Source organism: Rattus norvegicus, chromosome 3 (genome assembly GCF_021556685.1).
Source record: "Rattus norvegicus strain SHRSP/BbbUtx chromosome 3, alternate assembly SHRSP_T2T, whole genome shotgun sequence".
NCBI classification, from domain to species: Eukaryota; Metazoa; Chordata; class Mammalia; order Rodentia; family Muridae; genus Rattus; species Rattus norvegicus.
In genome coordinates, this window is record NC_141536.1 from 108,780,671 (window position 1) to 108,795,112 (window position 14,442).

Genomic DNA, 14,442 nt, shown 5'->3' on the forward strand with positions numbered 1-14,442 from the left:
TATGGGCTGATGTGCATAGATTGTTAGGCAAATATTATGCCATTTTACATAAAGGATATATATGCATCCATGGATTTGGTACCAGTAAGGGTCTTAGAACAGTCTCCAGTGGCCACCGAAAGACCTCTGTTTGTGAGAATGCTTTCTTTCTGGGTGTATTGGGGATAGTGGGTGTAGATTTTTTTTAATGGTCAAATTTTCAGATATGTGGTCAGATGGGAGGTAAGAACCTTTCAAAAGTCAAAATGCTTAGTAACTACCAAGGTCTTGGTTACATAGCAGACAAGGAAGGCTATAGCCTGGGACCCCCGGCCGAAGTCTTGCAAGCCAAAGTTGATACCTGGCATTAGGGCCCGTGTTCTCAGTAACCATTCTTGCTCCTTGCCTTTAGGAATGCCAGTTGCCACTTCCAGGGGATTGCCAATCGTAACTCAAGTGTCTCTGGAGCTCTCCGGGTTTGCAACAGCTACTGGAGTCGAGAGGTCAGAGGTGGAGATAAAAATTGGATTGATAAATGCATGTATTGTGTATGTTGTATGTGTATGTGTCTGTGTGTGTGTGAGGGAGGGGGACACTAGGGCTGAAGTAGGCAGCTTTGATGGGCTAGAGTGAAGGGACTGGCTTGGGATCATGGTCAAAGGCCAAACCCCTATCCTCACCCAAGGGCTGCATATGAGAGACAGGAGGGGAGGGGACTATGTGTTCAGGTGTGGTTCCACATTTACTGTTCCTCCTAGGTGTCTCCCTTGACAATGCTGGGCCTCTGGAGGCTTTGGAGCATCCAGCTATGCCATCCCACCTAGATAACTGCTAGACCATGGGGTATATACACCCCTCGCTTGGGTTTCTCTTCTAGTAAAAGGAGAAGAGCGAGTTCAGGCAGGTCCTGTGACTTCTGCAGGACCACACAACTGGTTAATGGGAGAGCAAAAATGAGCATCCAGAAGCTCTAGTGTCCTTGCCAATCATATTGTCAAATCTCCTAGGGGAGAATAAAAGTTTAAAACCCCCTGTGCTCCAACACATCAGCTTTGGGTGGGAAGAACATTTACCATGAGTGCAGAATTAACCTGAAGTTGAGAAATGCTCACCAGGAGCTATGAGCATGACAGGCTCAAGGATGTGGCAGATGAGGGATCCAGGCACTCAAACTCTGGTCCCTTAGCCGTGTGTGTCTTCTCTCCACTCCTTAAGAACCCCAAGCTACAAAGGGCTGAAGATGTGGATGCATTGCTGCTGGGCATGGCCTCCCAGATTGCTGAGAGAGAGGACCACCTAGTCGTTGAGGATGTGCAAGGTGAGCCTGAGGCTGGTCCTGCAGGCTGTGAACTTCTGAGATCCTGCTGGACCTGCAGAGACAGGCAGGGAGGAGTTCTCAGGGCTGAGAGAATTTCTGATCTACTCATCATGGTTCCTTCTCCATGGCTAAGATATTTCTGGGATTGGTTAGAGTGGTCTGGGCTGGAGGCTGCATGGATGGCCCTCAACTCCCTCCAACCCTTTAGCATTTCTTTTTCAGATTTTTGGCCCGGACCACTGAAGTTTTCCCGTACAGACTACCTGGCCAGCTGCCTGCAGAGGGGCCGGGATCTAGGTCTACCTTCATACACCAAAGCCAGGGAGGCACTGGGCCTGCCTCCTGTTTCCCACTGGCAGGACATCAACCCTGCACTCTCGAGGAGCAATGGCACTGTGAGGAAGGGTCAGGACCCAGAGGGATGGGTGGGAAGGGCCTGGGCACATTGCCCAAACAGGAAAGACGAATAGTAAAACATGGGTACCAGAGACTAACACTTGGTGAGAGAACAAAACTCATGCAGGTCATTTTTTGCAATCTTGTACACCGAGTCAAGAGGTTTCAAGTCCAGCAGGATCTGCCTTTTGACTCTGAAAGTCCAGGTCTAGTAGATATGTATTAACTATCTGTTGCTTGCCACACACTTACTTGGTAGGCATTAATTTTCTTACTCAACAATCCTACAGTGGGAATCGTCCTTGATTTAGGAACAAGCGATGTTCTAAGTATTGATATCCTAGCTGCTTTACCTGAAGAAGGCTGCTATGCTCTGAGCTATCCCTTGTAAGCAACTAGCATTGTCTGTTCATCAATAGACTGAGTTTGATTGCCTTACCATTTTGGCACAGTCATCTTGGCACAGTCATCTAGGCAGAGAGGAGTTTGCACAATCGTGTGCCCAGTACATTGCATTTCGTCCCTACAGTAGGGTTACAGGAAAGACCCAGCAGGCTTATTATAAGGAAGTGCTATGCCAAGCATAGTGTCTCATGCCTGTAATTCTAGTATTTGGAGACAAAAGCAGGAGGTTCAGGAGTTCAAGGCCAGCAAGTTCCAGGCTAGCCCAGGCTACAGGAAACGCCGACTCAAGAAATAACTGTCCTCGCTCCTCCCTTAAAGTAATTCATACAATGGTCTCAGGGCTTAGCTTAGGGTGTAACAGCTAACTTAGGGGTGAAGGCAGCTGGATTATTACTACAAAGAAACACAGCTTGTTCCTGAGTCAAGGACCTACAATAACCACTATAGGATTATTAAGAGTTACAAAATCAATGGCCTACTAATTGTGTGAGGTAAGCAACAGATAGTTAATACATATATACTGGACTTGGGCCTTCAGAGTCAAAGGACAAATCCCACTGGATTAACTTGGTGTATAAGTTACAAACTTATAAAAAAATCTACATCAACATAAGTATCTTGAGACAAGTCAACAGGAACGAGTCTTTGGCTCCAGTTAGGAGTCATTGGAAGGAATCTGATCAGGGACTTAGATACAAGTAAAGAACAGGAGGTGTCAGGATGACTTGGCTGGTGTTTGCTGCCAATCCTGAAAACCCAAGATTGATTCCCCCTAGGATTCTCACGGTGGAAGGGTAAACCAATTCCTGAAAGTTATTGTCTGGCCTCTACATGTGCATCACAGTGTACACACACACACACACACACACACACACACACACACACACACACACACACACACACACAAATATTAAATTAAATTAAAAGCAGAGTAGAAAACTCTGGAAGTGGGTGAGGTATCAGAGACAAGTCCTTACTTGAGACACCCATATCTCTGTCCCAACACACGGGAGGCAGAGGCAGGAGTTACCTCAGTTCCAGGCCAGCCTGCTGCAGAGTGAGACTCTGGTTCAAAACAAACAACAAAGGAGAGTCAAATTTTTTTTTTTTTAAATACTCTCACTTGAATGCGTGGTGTCCCCCTGCCTCACTTTCTCAGTGCTGGGATTACAGATGTGAGCAACTGTGACCACAAATTGCTAGAGACTTAGTTGTTTGAAGTTCTTTTTAACTCTAAGGATAGAAGCTTTTTATAGTATCATTCAGACATCCAAGCTTTCACAGTCTGATTCAGGTTCCACATCAAGAAACTACCGGGAGGACAGACTGTTTTTGTTTGTCTTCATAGAATGGGAATTGGAATCTGTGGGAAGCTTCCTGAAAATCAGTTAACTTACAGAAAGCGCCCAGAGCAATGCCTGGGGTGTAATAAGTACTCTCTAGGAATGTGGTCTCATAGAGGTCATCTGTTGTTTTTGGCCCAGGGGCTAATGCCTGGAGCTGTCTCTCTGCCCAGCCTGGTTGCTGAGTCCTCTCAAACAATCTGTTCCAGGTGCTGGAGGCCACGGCTGCCCTGTACAATCAGGATCTGTCCCGGCTGGAGTTACTTGCTGGGGGGCTTCTGGAGAGCCACGGAGACCTTGGACCCCTTTTCAGTGCTATTGTCCTTGACCAGTTTGTCAGGCTACGAGATGGTGACCGCTATTGGTTTGAAAACAACAGAAATGGGTGAGGCTGTGTCTTAGAATCTAGTGGACCACAAGCCCTCTGCTTGGCCCTACACAACCTCATGGGCCTCTGTTCCAGCCCCTCTGGGTCTCTCAAGTGAAGATTTGTCTCTGACAGCTCCCGGGGCTGGCAGGCTCTTACAAACAGCTATGGACCAGGGACTGTTTCCCATGGGACACCTGAGTGTGAGGTCCTAAATCTCTCCTTAACCCTGACAGCTCCCCCACCTCTCCTCTGCCCAGATTGTTCTCTAAGGAAGAGATTGCAGAGATCCGAAACACTTCCCTACGGGATATTCTAGTGGCTGTCACCAACGTGGACCCCAGTGCCCTACAGCCCAGTGTCTTCTTTTGGCTTGCAGGTAAGTTACCTAGAAGTAGTTGGAGGGGACGTTGGTCCAGTCTTGTCCTTTCTCAACTGAAGGCTTGGTTTGATGTGGCTGGATGACCACTCCAAGTGTGGTGTGAACTAGGGTTCTGCACTGGAGAAATTTGGTTCTAGGTGCCAGGGTTGCCACATACAGTTTCCCTTTTCACAAGCTTAGTAGATGATGAATTGGGGCAGGGCCAACTCTCTCAAAGGAAGGAAAATTCTTACATTCAGATGGACCTGGATGGGGCTGGGAGTGGTAGTCAGAGGGCCAAATGAGGGTAAATATTCCACTGCAGCTGGAAAAAGATGTGGGGGCAGGGCAGGCAGGGTTAGAGACTTCGAGGTTCATGCTGGGACCTACTTGCTATCCACATGGGCAAATGCCATCATACTACAGCAATGACAGGGGTAAACAGTCCCGTCCTCTCTAGTTCCCAGATCACCCCCACCTTCTCTGCTAGCACCCTCCTCAGTGACCTTGTGCCAGAATGTGTCATCGTACAGAGTATTCTGACTTCCTCCCTAGGAGACCCCTGTCCACAGCCAAGCCAGCTCAGCACCCAGGGCCTGCCAGCCTGTGCCCCCCTCTTCGTTCGGGACTATTTCAAGGGGAGTGGATTTGGCTTCGGACTCACCATTGGGACCCTTTGCTGCTTCCCCTTAGGTAGGAGAGTAATGGGGTGGGCAAGGTGGGGCTATTGAAAGGTGTAATCTAGGGGGTGGGCTGGGGTTATCTTTATGCAATAACAACAAACGATGCAGAATGCTGTCCTTCTGGATGGTGAGAAAAGCATTAGGGGAGGGAAAGGTGTCTGGCTGCAGATAAGCGAACTCCAGGGAGATGCCCCCAGCCCAGCTTGGTCCATAAGAGTCTGTTTGTGAGAGCCTGCCAGCCTAGGAGCTAGGAGAGACAAATCCTCAGTTGAGAAGCAGAGCTGGGGCAGACACAGTTTCTGGAACAGGAGCGTGATATGGCTGTGTGTGGGTGGCCCGGCAGCCTGCTATGGTGCGTTTAGCTTGTGGCTTGAGGAATCTGGACTTAGTTTCTGGCTGGGAAGAGACTTGAGTAATGGAAGCAATGGTGGCTGATATTTTAGACACTACCCAGAGCTTCCCATGGGTTGCAACGTGCTCCCTCTATGGAGCCTCGCAATCTGAAAGTTGGGCATCAGGAGGCTCAGAAGGTAGGAATGGTAGGAGCTCTTCCTATGAAAAGAGTTGAGAAGGGAGTGACTTCTTTCTCTGATGACCACTGTTCCCTGAACATCCTTCTCCACTCTCACACCAGTCAGCCTCCTCAGTGCCTGGATTGTTGCCCGGCTTCGGATGAGGAATTTCAAGAGGCTCCAGAGACAAGACCGCCAGAGCATCATGTGCGAGAAGCTTGTAGGGGGAGTGGAAGGTAGGCCTGGGGGTAGCCAGGGCTATGATTCTTACCCCCATCCTAGAAATCCAAGAGAAAAGACCCTCATTCCCAAGGCTGTAGGTGAAGCCTGGGCAGGTTGGGGAACACTACTGGGTCTGCAGTTTTCCAAGCTGCAAAGCTCCTCCCAATGATCCTAAATAAATGGAATGCAACGGAGTAGAAGAGTCATAAGACCCTGCCTTCATCTCAAAGGGCTATGATTCATAAGTCTTGAATGGTTTTGCGGCATCTTGTGCTGGAATTGCAGGCAACAGGAGTAATTAATGAAGTTCTGAAGTCAAGTAAGATTGGAATCTTGGCTCCACTGCTGTGGACTAGCTGTTGAACCTTAGGCAGATTTTGTTTTAAATCTCTCTAAACCTGTCTTTTCTTATCTGTAAAGTAGCAACCCTAACATTGCCTAGATCTTAGGTTGTGAAGAAACATTAATAGCTAATCAAAAGCACTACCGTGAGCACCCAGCAAACACTCAGGACACAGTGGCCCTTATTTGCCTTGTGGGTTAGAGGAACAGCAGAACTGTTGAGGAGAGAATGACCCTCAGAGTCCAGGGAGGGGTCAAGTTGCTGCTCCTCTCTCTCTCTCTCTCTCTCTCTCTCTCTCTCTCTCTCTCTCTCTCTCTCTCTCTCTCTCTCTCTCCTCACTATGTGTTCTTCTGCACCCCAGCTGACCCAGCCCCATCTCTTGCTTCCCAGCTTTGGAGTGGCAGGGCCGCAAGGAACCCTGTAGGCCAGTGCTTGTGCACTTACAGCCTGGACAGATCCGAGTCGTGGATGGCAGGCTCACTGTGCTCCGTACCATCCAGCTGCGGCCCCCACAGCAGGTCAACCTCATCCTGTCCAGCAACCGTGGACGCCGCACCCTGCTGCTCAAGATCCCCAAGGAGTACGACCTGGTATGGCCCAAATGAGGCAGTTAAGTAAAGGGAAAGGAACACTGAGCCAGGAGACAGGGTTTTTGGCTTCTAGTCCCCAGATGTAGTACCTGATAGAGAGATAAATTTGAACATGTCTGTCCTGTTCTGGATCTGCTGGTTTACATGGTCTCCTCATGCCCTGGCAGCAGCTGGCAGCCTCCTTCTTTGGTTATAAGTCCTAGCCATGAGTTCCTAGAAGAACCTGGGTTCTCTCTTTCCTATTCTATTATTTCAGACACTAGAGGATTTTCTTTGTCTTTTCTTCCCAGTAATTAATTTATTTATTCACTTTACATCCAAATCAGGACTTGGAGGGGAGTTAGATAGGAAGCTGATCATGGGTTCTGACTACCTGTGGTCCACTACACCCTATGCTCCAATCCCCCCAGCTTTTCTCCAGTGTGGAATATGGCTCACTAAAGCACTTTTTCTCTCCTTGTAAATGAAAGATAATCTTGTCGTTCGCAAGGCCGTACCAATGACCCCTGTGCGTTCCATGTGAAACACCTTCCTTTAGAGGCTGTGACACGTTTGCCTCTGCTCTTGCTACCCTCAAAGGTGCTGTTGTTTAACATGGAGGAGGAACGGCAGGCACTGGTGGAAAACATCAGGGCAGCTCTGAAGGAGAATGGACTGAGCTTCCAGGAGTGGGAGCTGAGGGAGCAGGAGCTGATGAGGGCAGCAGTGACCAGGCAACAGCGGGGTCACCTCCTGGAGACTTTTTTCAGGCACCTTTTCTCCCAGGTGTGTTCATGGGATCGGTTCTGGTGTGCAAGCTTGTGTGTGTGTGGGGGGGTACGTGTGAGTGAGTGTGTGTGTGTGTTATGTGTGAGTGAGTGAGTGTGTGTGTGTCTGGTATGTGTGAGTGAGTGTGTGTGGGTGGTATGTGTGAGTGAGTGTGTGTGTGTGGTATGTGTGAGTGAGTGTGTGTGTGGGGTGTGTGTGTGTGTGGTATGTGTGAGTGAGTGTGTGTGTGTGGTATGTGTGAGTGAGTGTGTGTGTGTGGTATGTGTGAGTGAGTGTGTGTGTGGGGTGTGTGTGTGTGTGGTATGTGTGAGTGAGTGTGTGTGTGTCTGGTATGTGTGAGTGAGTGTGTGTGGGTGGTATGTGTGAGTGAGTGTGTGTGTGTGGTATGTGTGAGTGAGTGTGTGTGTGGGGTGTGTGTGTGTGTGGTATGTGTGAGTGAGTGTGTGTGTGTGTGGTATGTGTGAGTGTGTGTGTGGTATGTATGTGTGTGTGTGTGGTATGTGTGAGTGAGTGTGTGTGTGTGTGGTATGTGTGAGTGAGTGTGTGTGTGGTATGTGTGAGTGAGTGTGTGTGTGTGGTATGTGTGAGTGAGTGTGTGTGTGTGGTATGTGTGAGTGTGTGTGTGTGTGTGTGTGGTATGTGTGAGTGAGTGTGTGCACGCACATCTGTGGTGGCATGCTTTCCTCCATGAGGCCAGAGGGGTGATCACTCAGATCTCAAGGCTTGAATTCTCAGCTGAAAAGTCTGTCCAGATTTAGGCCAACCTTTTATGTTACTGGAATCCTAGGCCAGAGGCCAGATCTGAAGGTGTGGGGGTAAGAGTGTGTCCCAACAGATTAGGTTCAGCCACTTGCCTCACAAATCAAAGTAATGGTAGCTACTCAGGGAAGGAATCTAATCAACATAGCCATTTTGGGAAGACATATGGAACATCTACACACTGCCTTTGAGGGTACTGACAAGCACTTCTGGGTTATATAGGGAAAGGGCAGAAAAGGGGGCCTAGAGGCATGCACAGTTGGTTAATCTTGGTCAAACCATGGTCTGGTTGGTTAGTATTTCAGTGTTAGATCAGCAAGTCGGCTCCAGTGACTGTTATTCCCTGTTACTAGGGAAACATTCTGGTTCCCATAAGATGAATTATTTTGCTTATGTGGGTAGCCTCAGTTCCTATCATGGAGTACCTGCTTCTGTTTAGAGGGTGATATCATCACAGGGTGATCTGCCTGCAGGCTCTGCTTGCTGTTCCTGAAGACCAAGGTGACTGCAGGGGCATGGCAGCAACTAGAGATTTTCAGGGGTCTAGAACAGGATGTAAAGTCTGGTGGCAAAATACCTTTGTTCTCTCCTCTCGATGTCTTCATCCTTAAAAAAGGGATGAGATAGATTAGGTAAATTTAGGACTGATCACCCCACCCCAATGACATCAGGGAGTGTTTTGTTTTGCTTTTTCAAAAGGATTTATTTTTAACTATGTCCACATTGGCGAGGGACAAATGAGTGTAGGTGCCAGCAGAGGGCAGAGGTTATCACATCCCTCTGGGACTTGAGTGCCAGGCAAGAGGTTGTGAACTTTCTGAGAAACCTAATGTGAGTGTTGGGTACTGAACTTGGATCCCCTTGAAGAGAAGAATGTGCTCTTTCCCCCCAGCCACCTCTCCAGCCCCTGGTTTCAGGTTTCAGAGAGATACTCATTAAGCAATTACCATGCCTTTGTGCCTGAGCTGAGCAGGAAATGAAAGCCCAGAGGAGATACAGAAAATCAAGGCACAGATGCCAAGAAGTGCTCTGCTTTGAGGAGTCTGTAGGCCCCCTCGGGCTAGTTCTCCTCTGCAAGAGCAGTCTCTAAATTCTTCTCATATTTACTGCAAAGATGTCCCAACCCATCAGAATCCTGACTCCTGATGTAAGACTCCAGGGAGACAATGGGCAGGAAAGAAGGAGGGCAAGCCAGTACTGTGGGGCCCCTGAGAACTATACTTTATTCCTTCTTTGGGGAGTGCACCATGGAGATGTAGTATCTGTCACGTGCACTTCTGAGAACAGCCGGGAAGATGTGGAAAAAGCTGATAGAGGGGAAAATCCCAAGACTGCTGTCCACATCTAGTATGAAAATAGAGGTAACCTGGATAGAAATAAAGGTAACAGTAGAGATGGAAGGTTAAATGTAGAAAGCATGGTGGCACACAGCTCTAGCCCTAGCACTGAAAAGGAGAAACAGGAAGATTTGGAGTTCGAGTCCAGCCTGGGCTACAGTCTCAAAACCAACAATGTCTGTGGACATGTTTTGGTGGTAAAGTACTTGCTGGGATGTGTAAGACTCTGGGTTCTGTCCCCAGCATGGGGCTTATGGGTAGACATGAATACAGCATGCATGCCATACCTAACAAGTTAATTATTCTGTTGGGATGGTGGTGATAGTCACACAGAGGACTGGTAAGGGATGACGATTATAAAAGTGATGTTAGAGAAGAAAAGCTTTCAGTCTGGTGCAAGTTCATGATGTAAGATTGGCAAGTTGGAAGAGTTTTGGCCCAGGGAAGTTGGAAGAGTTTTGGCCCAGGAGAAAGGAGAGAGTAGAACTAAGCACTGTAGAAGGGAGAGAAAGAATAAACGTCTGAGAAGGAGCAAGGAGGCTAGCTGGGAGAGGATTCATATGGGATATGGTCATTTAATGGGCCTATTCACATGGATTCTGGGTCAGACTTAACTCTCCACCTAATTGAATGTGGAGTTTGCCCAAGAAACAAGGGACCCTCGACTGATAGAGTAGGGCTCCTTGCTTGGGCACAAGTAGGATCTGGGCATCTTCACTCACGTAGGATTTCATCAGGATGGAGGGAAGACCTTGTTCTGGAAGTTTAATGGACTGTCAGCTGTCCCCATAGCCGCCCTTCCCTCTGCAGCCTCTCTTGCTGATTTCCATCACAACCTGTGAGGAAAGGAACCCCAGACAAACAAAGGGATGTGCCTGAGGTTATGTAGCACACAGGTGCAGCGTTGGGACATGAACCCAGGTCTCTTACCTCCAGCCCCAGGCTCTTTCCACTAAAGCCCCTTGTCTGAAGCTACAATGCTTGCCTCATGAGAACACAGTCAGGCCTGGACTGAGCAGATGTCGATAGGCAGGAAAAACAGGTATTGTGGCCTGCGGCCTACCTGCTTCCCTCTCCGTCTGCTCCCTTCTGGGCAGTCCCTGGGTAAGATGGAGGTGACCCATAATAAGAATTCTCCTCTCCCAAACCCTTGAGATGTAAGTCAGACATGAAGGATTCACATAGTCTCAGGAACCTCAAAGTGGGGTCTTTGGCTTGGGGGGTGGGAAGATCCGGAAGAGAAAGCTGCCAGCAAACAAGGCCTGACTCTTCTTCCCCATGTGACTCTGAACCAATTGTCTTCACCTCAAAGCATATCTGGGACCTCTTGGTTCTAACTCCAAATACCCAGGTTGGGTCAAATATACATACTTGGTTCAGGCAGCTAAGTCAGAAGGCTAGGACTCTGTGGTATAAATATAATTACCAATAGGCCTGGGCTGCTTATGGAGCGTGTGCTGGACAAATATTTGCCTCAGGAAGTAGCCCCATCAACCTGTAAGTGAAGGATGCATCCTCTTTGCCCCCAACAACCACCTCTGGGGCTGCCTAAATGCAGGTGTTAGACATCAATCAAGCAGATGCAGGGACTCTGCCACTGGACTCTTCGACAAAAGTGCGTGAGGCTCTGACCTGCGAGCTGAGCAGAGCTGAGTTTGCGGACTCCCTAGGCCTCAAGCCCCAGGATATGTTTGTGGAGTCCATGTTTTCTCTGGCCGACAAGGACGGCAATGGCTACCTGTCCTTCCGGGAGTTCCTGGACATCCTGGTGGTCTTCATGAAAGGTGAGGAAGGAGAGAATAATTGTCCAGACAGAGGTGGGGCACTGATGTTGAAGTATGGCTGACCTATTGGAGATGGAGAGTCTGAGGCTTGGTCTTCAACTATGGCAGATGCCTGGTAGTCTAGAAAGGGTTTCTAGAGGTTGGGTAGGTCTCTCCTCACAGAACCCTCCTTCCAGGCTCCCCAGAGGAGAAGTCTCGCCTCATGTTCCGAATGTATGACTTTGACGGGAATGGTCTCATCTCTAAGGATGAGTTCATTAGGATGCTAAGGTTGGTCCTCACCAGTGGGCAGGACAGGGAATGCCATGGGGAAGGGGCCATCAATGGGATAGCAGAAGTATAAAGGGGAAGTAGGGGGCATCCTCTTTATCTTTGTAACCGGAGCCTTCTAGAACTAATAGGAGGCTTGGAATTCAGCGAGCTGGGACTCTTATGGAAGCCAATGAGCCTTTGTGTCTGGGCTTGGGACCTGCTTCCAACCCTAGGTCCTTCATCGAGATCTCCAACAACTGCCTGTCCAAGGACCAGCTGGCTGAGGTGGTGGAGTCCATGTTCCGGGAGTCGGGCTTCCAGGACAAGGAGGAGCTGACCTGGGAGGACTTCCATTTCATGCTGCGCGACCACGACAGCGATCTCCGATTCACACAGCTCTGTGTCAAAGGTGGGGCTGCCCGGTCATCAGGGCTAATTTACTTGTCTGGTATAATTCCTATATACTTTTAGGAGCCCACAGAAATACTTTATTTAAAAACCAGAAGAAAAGTCAATATAATAACGACTACATGATATGGATTAGTGGATTATAGTCTTTTATACCCATGCAATTATCAAATGATACTGCTAATCTATTTTTATCTGTATGGAGAAAGGGGCCCAAGAAGACGAAATGCCCTGGGCTTATGAATGTCTCCTGGCTGCTGCAGTGGGTGGGGTCAGGGTGGGGTTGAAGACTTTTGTTTGTTTGAGACAGAGTCTTGCTATGTGTATGGTGGGTGGCCTGGAACTTGTAATGTAGACTAGGCTGGCCTTGAACTTGTGGCTGTCCTCCTGCCTCTACCTCTAAAGTTCTGAGGTAACTGATGTGTGCTACTACACAAGTCTTCATTAGGAGACGTTGCCTGGAACCCTGCTTCTCCTGGCTCCTAGCCAAAGCCACCCCACCCTTGCACCTCTATGCTTGGAGCAGGGAGAAGACAATGTCTCTTTGTTACCTCTCTATTTGGACCAGGCTATGTTCTCCTCAGTTGGGTTGCATGGTTCGGGTATATTTGGGGTTTAGTCCCCCCAACTCCCACCCTATCTTCTGGTTAAGTGCTCTCAGTAAGCGTTTGCTGAGTACATCACAGTCTATCTCTTTTGTCCTTCCTGCTCCTTCTTACCATACCTGTGTCTGACTCACATGGGTGGAGGGCAGGGTCTCAGAGAGGGAAGGGACAAATAACAAGCAGGGGGTCTGTGTGTGGCCTGTTCTGAGCTGTCACATTGTCTTCGTGATTCTTCTCGGGGCATGTTGAGACCAAACACAGTCCTTCCCAGATTATGAGACAAGTGGGGGCTGGCAGCACTGCTGAGAGACAGGAGCGAGTTGGGCAAGATGTGAATAGACTTCGGCATGAGGCTTCCTCTGGCCCGAGGGCAAGGGAAGCTGCTGAAGAGGAAAGATGAGTTTGTAGCTTTTCCTACCAAGCCAAGATGATGGGCACTTGGGCCTAAGGGTGGGCAGAGGCCAGGGAGGCACCAGGAAGTGAGTCAGGCTACACAGTTGCTGGGATATTCTGCCCTGGGATACGGAGGCAAGGGACTGAGGATCAAGCAGAAGGTTAACTATGCGTGGTGTCTTGTTTCACTTTTAATCATCACCGCGTTTTGTGTTCTCTTCTGATCTTATTTGGTGAAGGTTTCGCATGACAGAAAAAGGCACAAGAATATTACAAACAGTCCCTCTCTTTTCGGCAGCCCCTCCCTTTTCGGCAGAATCCACTCTTCATTCCTATTTCGACACATTTGCTGTTTACTGAGAATTGGAGAGTGAATGTCTGTACTTGGTTTTAATTACTTGATGTTAGAGTAGGTAGGATCAGGTGGTTAAGAGCTCTTGTAGAGGACCCAGGTTCAGTTCCCAGTAAGCACGTGGCGGCTCACAACCGTTTGTCACCAAGTTCCAGGGCATCAGATGTTCTTGTTTGACCTCCTCAGGCACCAGGCACGTGTGTGATGTACATGGATACATGGATATGAGCACCAGCAAATGTAACCTTAAAACAAGCAAACCTTTAAACACTTGTGCTTCACATAGACCAGTTTACCATGAGCCAAGACATCTTTGGGGTTGGCTCAGAACTTAGAAGCCCCTTGGAGGCCCCAGACTTCCTAAGCACTTGAACTTGTAGCTTGGCCTTGCTCTGCTCAGCCCTGAGAGATCAGTGAGAGGAAGTCTCCAGGGTTTATTGTGAACAATTCCAAACACAGAATAGAAAGAGTTTTGAGCGACCTCCCTTATAGCTATCTGTCACTGACAGGTGAGTGTAGCTCCCAAGGGGGCCAAGAGCTGAGGCTTGGGTACCCTGAGGCATGAGCTCTTTCTAATGGAGCCTTTCTACAGGCTTGGGCATAGGAAGAAGGGGACACTGCACTTTGAGCCAAGCTCTCCTAGACTCTGGGCTCTGAGCTGTTCCCTAACCAAGCTCTGCACCACCCACAGGGGTGGAAGTGCCGGAAGTGATCAAGAACCTCTGCCGGAGAGCCTCCTACATCAGCCAGGAGAAGATCTGGTAAGCTCCCATCTGTGCGTATTGGGTAGTTGTCATTTGCCAAGAACGGCTGAGGTTGGCCTCCCCCTCCCCACTATCCTGTGCGGCACGGTCATGCAAACAGAAAAGGGCCCCACTTCCTCCAAGTGGACAGACACATCCTTCATCAAGATAAGGAAAATGTCTGCTGAGTTTCGGCAAAGCTCGCTTACTGCCTGGGCCAAGTGTCCTCACCTGGGATGTATGCCCTCTGTGTGTCTGCCTATCTGTGGGAATCTTGCTGTGCTGAGTGGATGGTTTTGATCTTTCCCGGACAGTCAGTTTGGAGGTAGAGCAGGGCCGCAGGGGTCAAATGGTACCCTTTGCCTTTCCTTCCTAGCCCTTCACCTAGAATGAGCGCCCATTGTGCCCGAAACAATACGAAGACAGCGTCATCCCCACAGAGACTGCAGTGCCCCGTGGACACGGACCCTCCTCAAGAGATTCGACGGAGGTTTGGCAAAAAGTATGCCTGCTGTGGCCCCG

The 14,442-nt window shown here is 49.0% G+C and overlaps 1 protein-coding gene across 1 annotated transcript in view; it reads left to right on the forward strand.

The window, feature by feature from the left end:
* Positions 1 to 14,442, forward strand: part of Duox1 (dual oxidase 1) — a 35,048-nt gene that overhangs the window by 9,089 nt on the left and 11,517 nt on the right. The window contains 14 exon segments of the mRNA NM_153739.3: positions 392 to 482; positions 1,195 to 1,297; positions 1,520 to 1,692; positions 3,651 to 3,826; positions 4,069 to 4,187; positions 4,725 to 4,862; positions 5,487 to 5,600; positions 6,320 to 6,519; positions 7,099 to 7,284; positions 10,942 to 11,167; positions 11,344 to 11,437; positions 11,653 to 11,828; positions 13,869 to 13,938; positions 14,297 to 14,422. Coding sequence (NP_714961.2) covers positions 392 to 482; positions 1,195 to 1,297; positions 1,520 to 1,692; positions 3,651 to 3,826; positions 4,069 to 4,187; positions 4,725 to 4,862; positions 5,487 to 5,600; positions 6,320 to 6,519; positions 7,099 to 7,284; positions 10,942 to 11,167; positions 11,344 to 11,437; positions 11,653 to 11,828; positions 13,869 to 13,938; positions 14,297 to 14,422 — 1,992 coding nt within the window.